Source organism: Varroa jacobsoni, unplaced genomic scaffold, assembly GCF_002532875.2.
Source record: "Varroa jacobsoni isolate VJ856 unplaced genomic scaffold, vjacob_1.0 scaffold_1134, whole genome shotgun sequence".
Lineage (NCBI taxonomy): Eukaryota > Metazoa > Arthropoda > Arachnida > Mesostigmata > Varroidae > Varroa > Varroa jacobsoni.
In genome coordinates, this window is record NW_019214036.1 from 225,225 (window position 1) to 239,396 (window position 14,172).

Consider the following 14,172-nt stretch of genomic DNA (forward strand, 5'->3'; position numbering starts at 1 on the left):
AGCAGTATTAGTCTGATTCCTTTGCGAGTTTGCTTTAAATACTACTGGACCCACCCCAACGGCGACGGTCGCTTGAACCTTGCCAGTCCTAACGGTCTCTCAAAATAAGAGATGCGATGCCACCCATGTCGACCACCGATAGTAGATCCCTACCGGTTCGTTTTCCTTTCGTCTTCTTTGCCTGCAGAGCCGCCAATAGCAGCTGGAAACATGATAGAAGCATGGGGTGGGGCAGGACAAAACAGGACGGAATAGCAGCAAAGCGATCTGCCAGCAAGCCGGCGACGGGTGTTCTAGCTCTGTGTATGTATGTATGATACGGAGAACGAGTTGATTACGCAAAACTCAAAAAGAAAGATCAGGAAACTTGGGTTTGACTCTGCTAACGGCTCTAGCCGAAGCCAATCAGTACCACGATATGGTGAGCGAGCAAAGAAGATGCAAGGGGGAAGATTTGGGAGTTTGGATAGAATGAAGCGAGATGAGTAGTGGGAAGGACGAGATTCTGGTCGGAAAGAACGGCAGAACATCTACAGACTAGCCAACAATGTATTTATCGAGTGTTAGAAGGTACACACAAGAGCCAGTACATCGACAGTTATTTCGTTCATTTTCTCTTAGACGCTTTACGATAGTATTAATAACACTGATAGCTCCGGATCATTGATGTTTTGCAGATAACAGATCTAAATGGCCGTAGGTATCGAGACGAGAAATCAACAAACTACGATAGGCCAAAAAAAAATAAGTCAGCTACCTCAATGTTTGGTTTGTGACCTATTCTATTCGACGGCCAGGTACCGGCGACCAGGGGACAAGGAGTACGTGTAGGGCGTATCCCTGCAGTTGTTTACAATATCCGACAACTAATCTGCTTGTGCAACTAATAGTTGAGCTAAGCACTCGCAAATCCTTTTTGACGTACTGCTCATCAATGAATGGCACAAATACGTTATCATCAAAAAGAAAAAACAATATTTTATTGTGAAATTGCAACATTACATTGCTTGATGATGACCCTTAAGATATTCTTCGGTAATATCTAACGTTTATTTCTCTCCAGACGGGTGCCGTACAAACAACGATCAGAGCTTACTAGCATTTTATAAGTATGACGTAATATTGTATAATTGAAACTATTCAGTTCCAATGTAACATATATCAACAATTATGTGTACGTACTCATATGACAAGATTGTAAGATCTAGATACTAGGACCCGATTGACCTAGCATATGCCTAGTATTGCATATATCTATTTTACTCTTCTTGGTGTATAGGAGCAACAATTATATTGCTTGAGACGAGCAACCTTAGGTAGGTAAATCTGCGGGCATAGGCGACAGTGGCTTCTAGAGCCATTTAGTTCGAGTTGACAGCCGCTGTCTTATGAATTACACTGCCAGTGTTTTCATCAAGCGCACCGATAACCCGAGCCCACAGGACATTCATCTGTACTCCTATCAGGCCTTTTATCACCTGAGGACGATTGATCACATGAATCGGGAAGTTATCGGCATAAAGAAGAACCTAGCTCAGATTTTCGGACGCTTAGAATGTACTCGACAGCTCTTCCATGGAAGTTTTCTCCTTGTGCCAATCCCTTCAGTTATCAGTGCAATGATGGTTTTAATACCATATTAGCCATCAATATGCTATTCTCCTAGTTTTAGTATTGTTCTCAGAAGGCGGATTTGCGTTTCCGACTGCGTTGGAGTTTCCGATTTTGAAAGAGCGATTAGAGTCTAGCTCTTGCTCTAGAATCGAAGGCAGCTTCAAAAGTTGCAAACAAAACAAACGTAGCCCTCATGGACAAGTCCTAATCAATGCCACTTAACAAACTCTTGCGTTTTGTTGCTGTAGACTCATCTGTCCTATGCCCACGCTACTCTCTTGGTATGGCGTTTTTTTAGCTGATATTGTTATTAACGAAAAACGTCGAGACATATACACTTCCAGCTGATACATTTTGTAGCCCTACACGAATAGTTACATTATAAAAAAGCTTTGTATTGGCGAAGGAAAACTGCAAGTTGGGTGCACATCAATTTAAATGGCCATCCCTACTATGTAAAAAGTGCCTGATAAAACACTGCTATGTCGATTGATTTATTGTTCCAAAAGCAATTAACTACGCCGAACGAAATTATTTGGGTAATTCTCTCAAAGGTCGAATTCATAATATGCCCAACGTACGAAAAATCCCACTTTTGATTTTCCCGCCTTTTGATTGAGCGATATCGCGTAAGATGGTGTTTCCGTTCGTGCTGGAAACAGCCGTTTAGATCAATGTTTAACACCCGTAATGGAAACAAGACCTGATACACTTGTTCTATTCGCATGTCCAAATCCTTTCTGCTTTCAGCACTTTGAAAATATAGTTCTGTTTATGACTATCAGCGGCCATTGCGATCAGCCGGTGACGTTTCATGGCCGCATCTCGGCCTAACCATCGATAGAAAAACCCACATGTCGCTGCGACTGCTCTTAACAATTGACTGCTTGACAATACCATTGTTACGCTACTGTTAATATATTTTCTCTGGTCGGTCTCGGTCTGGTCGGTTGAAGCATATATCTCGGACCCATATGGTTTAAATTTCAGCATAGGCCAACAAGTACTATGATCTGTCGTTTCATGGCTCCTTTAGAGAATTACTCACATAAGTACAGACCAAAAAGCCGACCATAGGTTGACGTTCGCCTGTCCTTCGCGAGTGTAGGCTGTAAACTGAAGTTGAAGACTCTCATAGTTAACCCCGTAGTAATAGCTCGCCGTTCAGATCATGCATGTCAACAGAATGAACGTCAGAAATCAGTCACGAGTTAAAAATAAAATGCCTATTTTGTGTCGTCGCCTCTATCTGGTGATGACTATTCGCGCAGTAGGCTTACAACGCTACGTGGGTAATAACATAATTGACGAGTATCACGGAAATGACGTTTGCCACTCATAATCAAACTGTATATTATGAAATTCATTGTCACGAATTTCGGGTTAGATCTATATACTGAACGTATCCTACTTGTATCAGCGAAACCTCTGAAAGAGTACGGGAAACATTCGTGCGTTCTAATACTTTCTTTTTGAATGTACCGGATCTGTGACGCTCAATCAACGAAATCAGCTTTTTGGGTAAATGTTTAGACAACTGTGACTATCATGAGATGGGGTTTGATTGGACAGTCATCTTAAGGACGGCGATAGCCGTTTATTTGGCAGCACATTGTGAAGGATGTCTAAATTGTTTTTAACTATTAGAACTAGGGTAGCACAACGCGTTGCTTCTAGATTGTACGCAGTGTCTATTAGGAAGTCGATATCTATCTAGTTGAGGTTGGCAAAGACAAGTAGTCTGCCATGTATTCTGTTGTATATAGATTGATGCTATATATAGTACTACTGCCGGCTTCCTGGATTTCGTGCAGTACGCTGAGAGTTTCATCCAAGTATATTGCATTCGGAAGATTCTATCGCTAATCGATAAGTGAAGATTTTACTACACTGAAGAATAACGAGCTTACAGCTAATAACTAGTTTTCCCCTAATGTCGTATATGAATTCAAATTTGAGCTTGTGTTCTCAGATTATACGATCTATTATCGAGCTACCTCAGATTTAAAATGACCGCGTTCAGTTGTTTTCGAAACAAGCAAACAGTCTACACACGAGCTCCAATGTGCCGTTGCAACGGAGCACGAAGGAATGCCGGTAAAGGTCCTGCGTGAAACTTTTTTGGTCTGACATCATACGCTACCTCATTAGCGACTTTGAAATAAAAGCGACGCGAAAGATCGAATGTAATCACTTAAGGCTTGCCATATACTAACCCCTCTGTTTCTATATAGTTATTCTCAAATTGGCAGCCAGCTCACAAGATAAACTCGCAGAGGTATCACAATTGTCTAATGTTCGTATAACCGATGAGTAGTCCAGGGAGCAAATCTTATTTTCCAACTGCGGACTGGCTTTTAAAGCGGGACACAAACGCCAATATAAATTTCCTATGGGAGTAAGAAAACAACCCTCGTATCAAAAAGAGGTCAACAACTGTGTGTGGAAAGGTCTTCTGATACGCCTCAAGCATGCCTGTGGCTTCAAGGATACCTCTAGCCTGTGGCAAACCGTTGAGTGTCGTACCCTCAAAACCCTTCCTGCTGTTGGCTTCAAATATGTTTATTTAACAAATAGCTCGCATAACTACTATTGTCACAACGACGCTGACAGGCACAGCATGCTTGTAAGTAATTTAGACTGGAGATTTTTTCTCATGGTGATTTTTTATGCAAACCGACATTAAACACAAGTATTTGTTGAAAGGAAAGATATTCGTACCCTTATATAAGTAGTTTACATTGACGCAGAGCTAAGTGCTAAAGACTCCTAGGATCCTGTGCGCTTTCCTACCTACTAAGCAATCTAGTTCGTGCCTATGTCTAGACGTATTACATGTGTTCATGGAAAAATTGACTATTAATTATATAAACACTGCAAGTTTCCGTATAAGAGAGACGCCCTAGTATCCGTGCGCTCATAGATATCTTTTTAAAGGCAGTATCTCACTACGCGTGCGTTGATGCACTGACACTGCCCGCTCCATTAAGTACGACGACTATTCGATTGTATTGCATGGGTACTACGCATGAGGCGGTCAATACAGAGAATGCAATGTACATATTCGTTGACGGGTTACTATCACTAAAACGAGCCGCCTCGTTTCGCAAGGGACGGTTAACTTTAGTCAATCAACGGAAACAGATCTCTTCTTCGAAGTCTCGTGATCAGGCCAAACGTTTGTCCACTTACAAAGTTATAGCAAAAAGGCTATTAGTTTTAACGATTACTTTGTTCTCATTTAAATTAGCCATGGCATATGATAGTGTGCTTCCACAAAACACGATCATGAATCTTGTGCGACCATGAACTCCGGCGTACCATTCTGTCATATACGCAATTGATACCTTTAACTTTTTTCTAGCACGGCGGCAATAGGCAGACATGGGTAGATGTTGCATTTTTTCAAAGGAAAAGAGTGAGCCAGAAGTTTCCTCGATCCCTGTACTAAATGTCATGAATGGCTTGTAGTAGCGCGCACGCAGCAAAGCCACGATCTCTCAAACTAAAATCCAACATATAAGAGAGGTCGCTTTGGTTAATAAACCTTCGACATTGTGCTGATCCGGTCACTTGCCACTCTACAAGTTTCTGTCCATTTGTGCTATAACTCAAAGTTTATCAGCCTATAAATAGATTTTCATCAGCTATTTGTAGGCTATGTTAACAGGGTTTACATAGTGCGGGTTCGGATCGTAGGTCAATACTTCTAGTCAGGAGATGTTTTGATTTGTCTACAAGGAAAGCATGCAACGTCCTTGCCAAATAAACACATTTCAGTAATATGTAGCGTCCTTTGCTATATGGCAGTGATTTGTATATCCGCCGATGACGAATTCATTTTATCTAGCTACAAATCATAAGCCTTCCGCGGACAAGTTTCAACAACACAATACATCCACAATAACGCTTCGCACACATTCAGTTTGTGTGAGTGCTTACCGTACAACAATCATGGTCATCTAGCATTATTTGATCTGATTCGTCTGCCAATTCTGAGATTTTCTACGCCTACTCATCGGTTTTCTACAATCACCGAGGGTAAAGGCTAACCCACATCATCAGGAGTGTAGTTCCTTCAAAATAAGCATCTTTTTGCCATTTAAGCATTCGCAGTCCCCAAGCTAAGGGGGCGCGCTGAGGAACGAAGCATCCATTCAATAGATTATCTAAACTAGGTATATTAACCGAACATCAGCTCCCGTCTGTAAGCCGCTATAGCTAACCGTGACAGGATTCAATTATACAAAATAAATATAGCCGAACATTCAGTTTAACTGAACCTGCACAAAGCAAGCGGACGCTTAGTCGTTTAGGCTTTCCTTAATTCGTGACTTTTTCTCTGCTCGTATCTGCGTGTGAGTAAACATTCCGCGCGGGCGTCCTGGGCTCAAGTACTATATGAAGATATGGTTGTATATGATAAGTTTATTCAACTTCGTTTGCCGGGCAGTTAATTGGCCACCTGAGAACTATAGTTAGTTGGACGCTGTCCTTTTGTTAGCAGTAACGCTTTTCCCACGAAGTGTACTCCACACGCCATATATCAGCAATGAGCTAACCATTTCAAAGGAGTGACTCCTGTAACGTTGTCCTTTCCCCACTCAATGGGAGTCTGGCGCCTTGGTGACATCGCGGCTTCACGAACAGGCAAGCAGACTAACGGGCTGGCGTCGAAACGGATAGTCGGAAACGCAGAGTTCCTTTCGGCCTTTTCCCACCCAAACCCGTGGGCTGGTGTTGGAGCGAAGCCAACAACTCCCTAGAATGGAAATTGAGGCGACCTGTTATTCCCTAGCTAGGGAACTGGCAGGCACAAAGTATTATTGGCTTTACTTGAGTTCTGGCTGCTTTCACCAAAACCCTGTTAGCTGAAGTCTATTAAGTAAATTTCTAAGCAGCTATCATAGAAACAACGTACTTATTGCCTAATCTTCTTGCGATGGCATTGGTTTATTTCGATCTTTGAAATTTTAGCTAACACACCGTCGATAGAAGACAGTGGTTAAATGATTTTCGATATCCGCGTGACGCAGACAGGAGGGTCGATACTTTCCCGTACAAATGATATTTCCGGTACCAAATAGGAGAATCAGAAACGGCACAGTGACAACTTCAGGTCTTTATATGAAGTGGTGCAAATAGTTTCATTTAGGCCACTAGAATTGTTCTCGGCTGTATCACACATTTTCAGCTTCTAACAATCAATTACCAACGCAGTAGTGCCTCAAGCATGTAAACTCGGAAGTCATTGTAAGTGGGCTTGGAACAATAAGAGGGTCACCACTACGGGACCCTGTTGGATTTTACCAACGTGGCTAGCTTTCACATGGTGCAAGAACGTGCTGTTAGTGCAGCTAAATTCGATTTGTTCTGGAATGGATGCCGATTCAAACAAGCTGTCCCGATGGGACCACATTGAACGTGACGAATATAAAGAAGTTCTGCTAGACTTCGGTTAGTATGAGTTATGCAGAAGCAGTGCTCACGCGTCAGAAAACGTCTACGTTCCGTTAGAAGAGCTTGTCGATTTTATTCAATTGTAGTACATTCAGCTAGTGTCCCTTTCCAGGCATTTTCTTGAGTCATAACGAATAGTGCTTAGTGGTACTATGATTGTACAGAAATGCAATATAGCAAATATTAGAACAAAGCCAATGTCAATTGGCGTGTGCTGTGTTTAGTAGCTGAATAAAGCTCAGTTAGTTAAACGAATCAACACGAGAAATTATAATAATTGTCGGCTGTGAAGCTCTTAACAACGGAAGTTTAGAAATGCAAATACTAAGCTTTCTACAATAAGAAAAAACCGTGTTCGCACATTGTGGGCGCTAACGCTTATGTGGCAAGCTTTTGGTCGCTGGCGGGCATGATAATGTCTCGAGACATTGGCTGGAGGGCCTCAGCCATTGGCTTTTACAAATAAACATGCATAGCTCCGTTATTTTGTATACCATAAGCGGATAATGTAAAGCAGGATTCATATTATAATTTCTCTTCCTAAAATCATCACGACGCTCCTCCAATATTGTATTGCCGCTTCCGTTGGACTGATTGAAAATAGAAAATTGCATAGATCAGGTAGACAAAGGCCGCATAAAGATTTTCTCCTAGCAAACATCTCAGCGATCAAAGTTCAGTAATTGTTATTGATAGCGAAACTTTGGAATATGATAATAACAATAATTTAGTTAAAGATGGGAGGTCTACTTGTTGTTGTTTCATGACGTTCAAAAGATAGGGCATTCATTATTGCTGGCGCAAATTTTCGAAAATCTACACACAACCTGGTATTAGCCGTTCGTATTAGATCTGGAATACCTCTTGCTTAAATTACTGCATTACAGATAGAGGATACGTCTACAATAACGCTTACACTTATATATGATTTCTTCTATTTTCAGACAGGTCAAATCTCCAGCCAATAACATCAAGGTTATAATTATATCATATAGATTCTATGTGACGTTGTTCTTAGACGCTGAGGGGACGACTTTTTTGTACTGGTTATTTCTAACGTGTGACCGATTTTCTGCTTTTTCATACAGTGGAAAAAGACATAGGAAGCGCGAAAGGCCGTCGGGCTGTAATACGAAGTCTGTTCATGTTGCTATGGCTGCCGTTATTTGCTTTGACGACATTTGCCTCACTGGCACTATACCAACCGGATGTGTCCCTTTGGATCCTTGACCATCCGACCATTGCAAATGCGTCATTGTAAGTTTCACCTAAGGTAATTCCATCTTTTATAGCAAAGAGATAATTTGGCAATGCCTAGACCACTTAAAATTAGATAAAGAGCGCCTAGAGCTCGATTTAGAGATCTTGGATTACAGAAGCAGGTCTTCTTGACAATAAAGTTGTAACATATCTATCTACTAAGCCTGTTGTGGACACGTGACTTGGTCTAGCTTGAAAATCCCCCAATAGTACCGAAAGGTTGGTGCCCACTAAGTTTCACACTTGAGAGCTACGGTGGACAAACGTGCTTCGATGCGCCAGGCAGTCTATAGGCAAATTTTCCTAACGTTCTTAAGAAAGCTCGAAACCAGGCGTAGGCGTGCTTCATTTCGCGCCGGCAGAGATCAGCCGTCTGCTGACGTATCGTTTACGGACATTAACGGACGTAGAACTCGAACTTTTGTTTAAGTTACACCAGCAAACCGTTCATGTAGTGCAATTGAGTTTTTCGGAATTTGCCTTTCGAAACCGGTTTTAACGTATATCTCGTTATACTTTCGATTTAGCATAGTCATGCCGCTACTACATTTTCTGCTGATTTTTTGTCCGCCCGTCAAGACGTCGACACCACTTACCTTGCTGGTATTGGCCGTATTCATTCTGGATTTCGCCTATGTCGAAGCCGCGCTATCCGTTATTTACGAAACATACTGCGCATTCATGACCAACTGTAAGTCAACGTACATGTGGGTGCCTAAAGAGCTGACGTTGGAAGTTCTTCGAATTGCACGAGCTTGTTTTAGTTTTTACACTTAACAAAACTTCTATCGTTAGCTTTCTAGATAATGCCTAAGGTTGGAAAAATGTGTATACAGTCTGTTGCTCTATCTGCTGCTTTTAATAGTGATAAGAAATTGCGCCTTGATGCCGAAACTGTTCATAGATAAGCACTAGATTTTGTTTTGTCTAAAACTAGCTTACCTTCCGCTTCGATCCATTAACACTGACTTTTTCATTATTGTTTCTGCTATTTAAAGTGATCTGCCTATTGACGTGCACTCAGATCGTCATTCTGTCGATGACTCTGTTGGACCTGACCACGGCACTGGGGGTGCTCATCATTTTCTCAGGCCACATTATTAACTACGTCGTTGTGGCTGCCGCAGTGACAGCGTCTATAGTAGACAAAGCCATTACAGGTGGGGCAGTTCTTTTCTCTGCTATGGTAATGGTTTACAAAGTGCGAATTATCATTGCCGACCTAGCACCGGAACACTTCATCTGAAAAGTAGCTCGGCGATCGGTTAGGTCAGTACTAGCTCGCAATTCACTACGACTGCCGATTCCATTTGATAACGTACAGCGTACGATCGATAACAGACGGGCGAGGCTTACACAAGAATATTTTGTCTAAATATCCTTGTCGATTTTGATACGGTTTATCGCATGCTTCGTTCCAGCACCGCAAACCTGTATCTTGCACACTTAACCACTACCGACGGACCGGTTATTCTCTATATTGTTACGAGCAAATATAATAACCTCAAATGTTGGAAGCAGAGCGTCGATTTTATGTCACAACCCATAATGCAGGTCGTGTTACCATCACTATATTTGATCTTATCCATTTCTTGGACATCGTCTATCTACCTACTCGTTTGATCTGAGACAGAATGGGAAAAACAATTACATTCATCGAAGGTAGATTCCTGCAAAGAAATAGAGCATCAACTGCATAATTAACCTCCTTACACACGTTTGACAACAACAACAACACCACTTCCTACACCCGGGACATGGGCTTCATTATATTCGATGAATTGGAACCTGTAGCCATGTAAGTCAGTAAACACCACTCCAATAGAAGAAGGATACTAAACTTAACATTGCAAGTATTATGATGCCCAGTACTGGGCCGCTGTGAAGCGAAATCCTTTACGATACATCTCAAACGTCCTTTTCGTAGGAACAAGCAATCCAAAGTAGCAGGGTTATTATCATTATTATGTATTTTATTTTAATAGCTTGAACGCGTGCCAAATAGGTGTCTCCCGGACCTGGTTTTTCCAGCGCACTCTGACAAAGTGATCATGCGCAGGAACGGCAATACCTTTACAGGCAGTCTTTCCGCTCTGAACTGGCAGTTCCGATTTTCCATTCGGAATAGCGCAATACTTAGGAGGAACTCATGTGTGGAAACACCAAATGCTCCCTTTAAGAGTTAGCCACTTCGCTATGTGCCGGGATTCACAGGATCAAAAAGCAGAGCAACTTCCCTTCCGGTCGAGGTTTCGGATGTTGTACAAGACTTGAAAAGCTTTTAGCTTAATAGAAGTCGAGCAGTAAAGTATCTTAAATAATGGATTGTCGTTAAGTTATGCCAGATGAAGGCAGAGTATCACGAGGATTTGTCTTCTTATATCCTAGTGGTCACCACATGAGCCGCGTATATGGTTTACCGAATATCTCTCACAGAAAATTCGTATGTTAATTTTTAAGTGTATTGCCGAGTTGTACTGAACCAGGTTGATGACAATATTTCTAAAAAATACGAGGATCGTATCTCGGTATGACCTGGTCGTGAATGTTGTGTTTATCCGATCTCAACCGAAGTTAAAATCGGGAATGTTGGATTGAAGCCTGAACAAAGATAACTGAGAAGGTCGAGTATAGTTTATAAAAACTTTGTAACCTAGTATAAATCAATATTGACGAATTAATTTAGAGAAACAGAACAATATGATCTCACTGCACGGTACAGTGTTTCCTAAAAGGTAGTTCTTGCAAAGAAGTGGCTACATAATAAATCTGTCTCTTTGTGAGATTATCGTTTGCGTACTGAACAAATACTAGGAACCTGCAGGCCTATGTTATAAAAAAAAAAAAACAGTGATACTCGTATATAAACAGTTGAACGAACGCAATACTCGGACTGTTGAGTTTGTGGTAGAAACCAGACTACGGGCACAGGGCACTGCATGAAATGTCAACTTTTGATCTTATTTATTTATTATTATTATTTATTTGACTGTTTTTTTTCTTTCAATATAAAAAAATTCAGAAAAAAAAGTCACAGAGAGTACCGAAAAAGATATTACTAGACTAGGGCTAGGATAGCTTTTGCAGATAAGCTGTGAAGATTTGCATTAACTTGTAGCGCGACGAATGATACTTCATCCGTACAGTTTAGTAATGGTTGACGCAAAAAAAAAATAACCTTTACTTATAATACGACGCCGTAGTCGTTCGTCGCTCTACTGCTTTGAGTTGATCATAGTTTCGAGCACGAATTTGCTCAATGGCTAGAGACAATCTTGTGCGATTTTCCTAAGGCAGAAAGATAGGTCGTTAGTATCTTTTATTTAACACACCTTTATTATTGACGTCAGAAGCTGTGCTTCGAAAATCACAAAAATTCTGGATATATTGCATTGTTATCCTCGGTATATATACATGAACTGTGTACTCTTTTGAGAGTTATGAAGAGGTAAAAGTTCGTAAAGGGGCCAGAGCCTTTTAGTGTTTCAAACTACTATTCGAAAGAAAAATGAAGTATGCACAAGGTTCCGATGAACACTATCATTGATTAATGCTATTTAGATTTTATAGTCATCATGAATACACGAGCATCTGTATTTTCCGCTAATAAATGGCTAGAATTTAAAAAAAACTCGATGGTTTAGCTTTTGGACTTTTGAACCATATATACGTGAAGCTCTTTAGGCGTTTGATCATAGAATTAGCTTAGTTAGAACTACAGAGAAGATTAAATCACAGGCGTACACCATCTAGCTCAAAGCTTAAGTTACCTTCTTCTACGTAATAAGCTTCCCACACCAATTTATCAAGGAGCTTTTAGTTAGTTAGGGTCCTAACGTTAGCGAACATAAACAATGATCCCATCGACGGAACACTTAACTTAAAGGTTAGCACAAGGGTGAGTAGCTGGACTTTACCGTATATTTTAGGCAAAACAATGCTCAAAATCGCGTATTACTGTGCATCGGTATTTATTCGAGTTGTATAAAGTTTGAAACTATGGGCCACTTATGGATCTAGATGTTCCGAAAATTTACAATGTATCACTAGAAATCAACTAATTCGAATTATAAAAAACGAAAATTCCAAATCGCCGCGTTTTACAGTATCGCCCAAAACTTCATTTATTCCTAATTAACATTAAAGCCGATGGAAAAGTAGCACTTAGAGGTAATCTCCTAATACGAACCTTATTCAATCTATTGTAAAACATGTGTAGTGATTCACGTACTCGTCTGACTTTCCGACAAAAGACTGAAAAACCACCTGATCCGGCCATCTTGGCACGTCTAGTAAACATTAGGTGCCCTGTCGAATACTGACATTTTATTAATTTTATAATAATAATAATTATTATTATTGTGGTTCAAAAAACAGTAACGCTTCTTTTAGTTATCTGTTTGCCTAGTAACACGCTAAGCTTTGTGTCGTTCTAGCTCCTAAATAAATGAGGATTTTGGTTTTCCCTCTGCGACTGCTGTTAAATATTGCTCTGGGCGGCAGCCATTACAATTGCTCCCTGTCAGCGTGGTTGCGCTATTATAGTCAAAGGCCGAACGACGCGCGCCCACAGAGCATCTCTAAGTAAGGCCAAACAGGTAACAACAGCCTGAAGCGACCTTCGTCAGGTACGGGGGTTTGAGGCGGTCCGAGCATTAAGGCATTTCGAGGGTCGATTAGGCTAGCTGGACTGAACTGCGGGGCAAGTCAAAGTTAACGGTTAAAAAAACTATCTGTTTGTGTGCATAAAGCTTCGTAACTTTATCATACCCAACGATACAAAGTACGACCAGACGCACGCGAGCGAACAGGAATCAGTGAATACACGTAGCATGATTAGAATAGAAATTTACTCGTTATTGCGTATGTTTGTCTGTTTATACGTGCTCACTACTTGAAAGTACTGTATAAAACACCTGAACCAGTCGTTGAACATATGTACCCAGAAAGTGTTCAAATATGATCGTCATAGCGGTGAGACTAACGCTATCTGTAGTAGTACTATATATGCATCCTATGGACGATTTCCCTGTATAGTAGTTACTGTTAACCTTCCTTGCTACCATTCTTTAGACAAGTCCGTCCGTTACGAAGCGGCTAACGTCGTTCGATGCTGCGTTCGCTTCATGTCCATGGCTATACGAAAATATGTGTAATAGAATAGTAGACAAGATCAGCAGTCGATAATGTCATAGTGTCACCTAAGGCCTGCCCTTAGCATTTCTTATGCTTTTGTTTTTCTGGCGTTATTTTGTTATCAACCGTTTGTAGAATCTGCATATAATATCCTGTCGATATCTAATGGTATATATGACTAGCAGAACGATTACGACCGCGGCTGCCATCAGTCGGAGAAGGCACAGGCGGCAAGGGGTTTGTTTGAGTGCCGTCTTCTTGCTCCCGGGACGACGGTCGCTGCTGCTGCTACCGCGATCGCCGCTGCTGTTTGCAAAGACGCGCCCAGTACGTCTTTGCCTGACGATTTTCGGTCCGCTTATGGCAATACCGCCATTTCACTCCTGTTTTTCCTTGCTATGCCTCGACCCGTCTTTTCAGCGAATCGCGTTTTTGTCCTTTGATCTAACGCCACAAAATTGTCAGTCTTTCATTACGTTACGTTCATTTCGTTAAGTTACGATCTTGTCATTATGGCTTGTGTAGCTATTTTCTGGAAGTTTTGCCGATTTAAAATGTGCTTTAATAGGCTTATTTTTTAGGTTAAACATGCTGACCTTCTTAGAAGGCAATTACCTGTATTTGTTTCGGTCACCGTGCAAGGCAGATTTTAGATCTGAAAGTTCAAAATTGTATTGAAGGACCGTAATAAAGCAGTTTACG

General features: G+C 41.1%; 1 protein-coding gene across 1 annotated transcript; it reads left to right on the top strand.

Annotated features, from left to right (window-relative positions):
• Positions 1-6,476: 6,476 nt before the first annotated feature.
• On the top strand, positions 6,477-11,965 carry LOC111266980 (uncharacterized). Its single transcript, XM_022844892.2, has 4 exons — positions 6,477-7,071; positions 8,163-8,331; positions 8,862-9,025; positions 9,333-11,965. Exons 1-4 carry the CDS (start codon positions 6,993-6,995, stop codon positions 9,578-9,580), a joined length of 660 nt encoding a protein of 219 aa, XP_022700627.1. The 5' UTR covers positions 6,477-6,992; the 3' UTR covers positions 9,581-11,965.
• The last annotated feature ends 2,207 nt before the right edge of the window (positions 11,966-14,172 follow it).

Coding starts and splice junctions, on each gene's coding strand:
- LOC111266980 (XM_022844892.2), top strand. CDS start 6,993: ATGGATGCCGATTCAAACAAGCTGTCCCGATGGGACCACATTGAACGT. Junction 7,072..8,162: donor AGAAGTTCTGCTAGACTTCG/GTTAGTATGAGT, acceptor TTTTTCATACAG/TGGAAAAAGACATAGGAAGC. Junction 9,026..9,332: donor CTGCGCATTCATGACCAACT/GTAAGTCAACGT, acceptor TGCTATTTAAAG/TGATCTGCCTATTGACGTGC.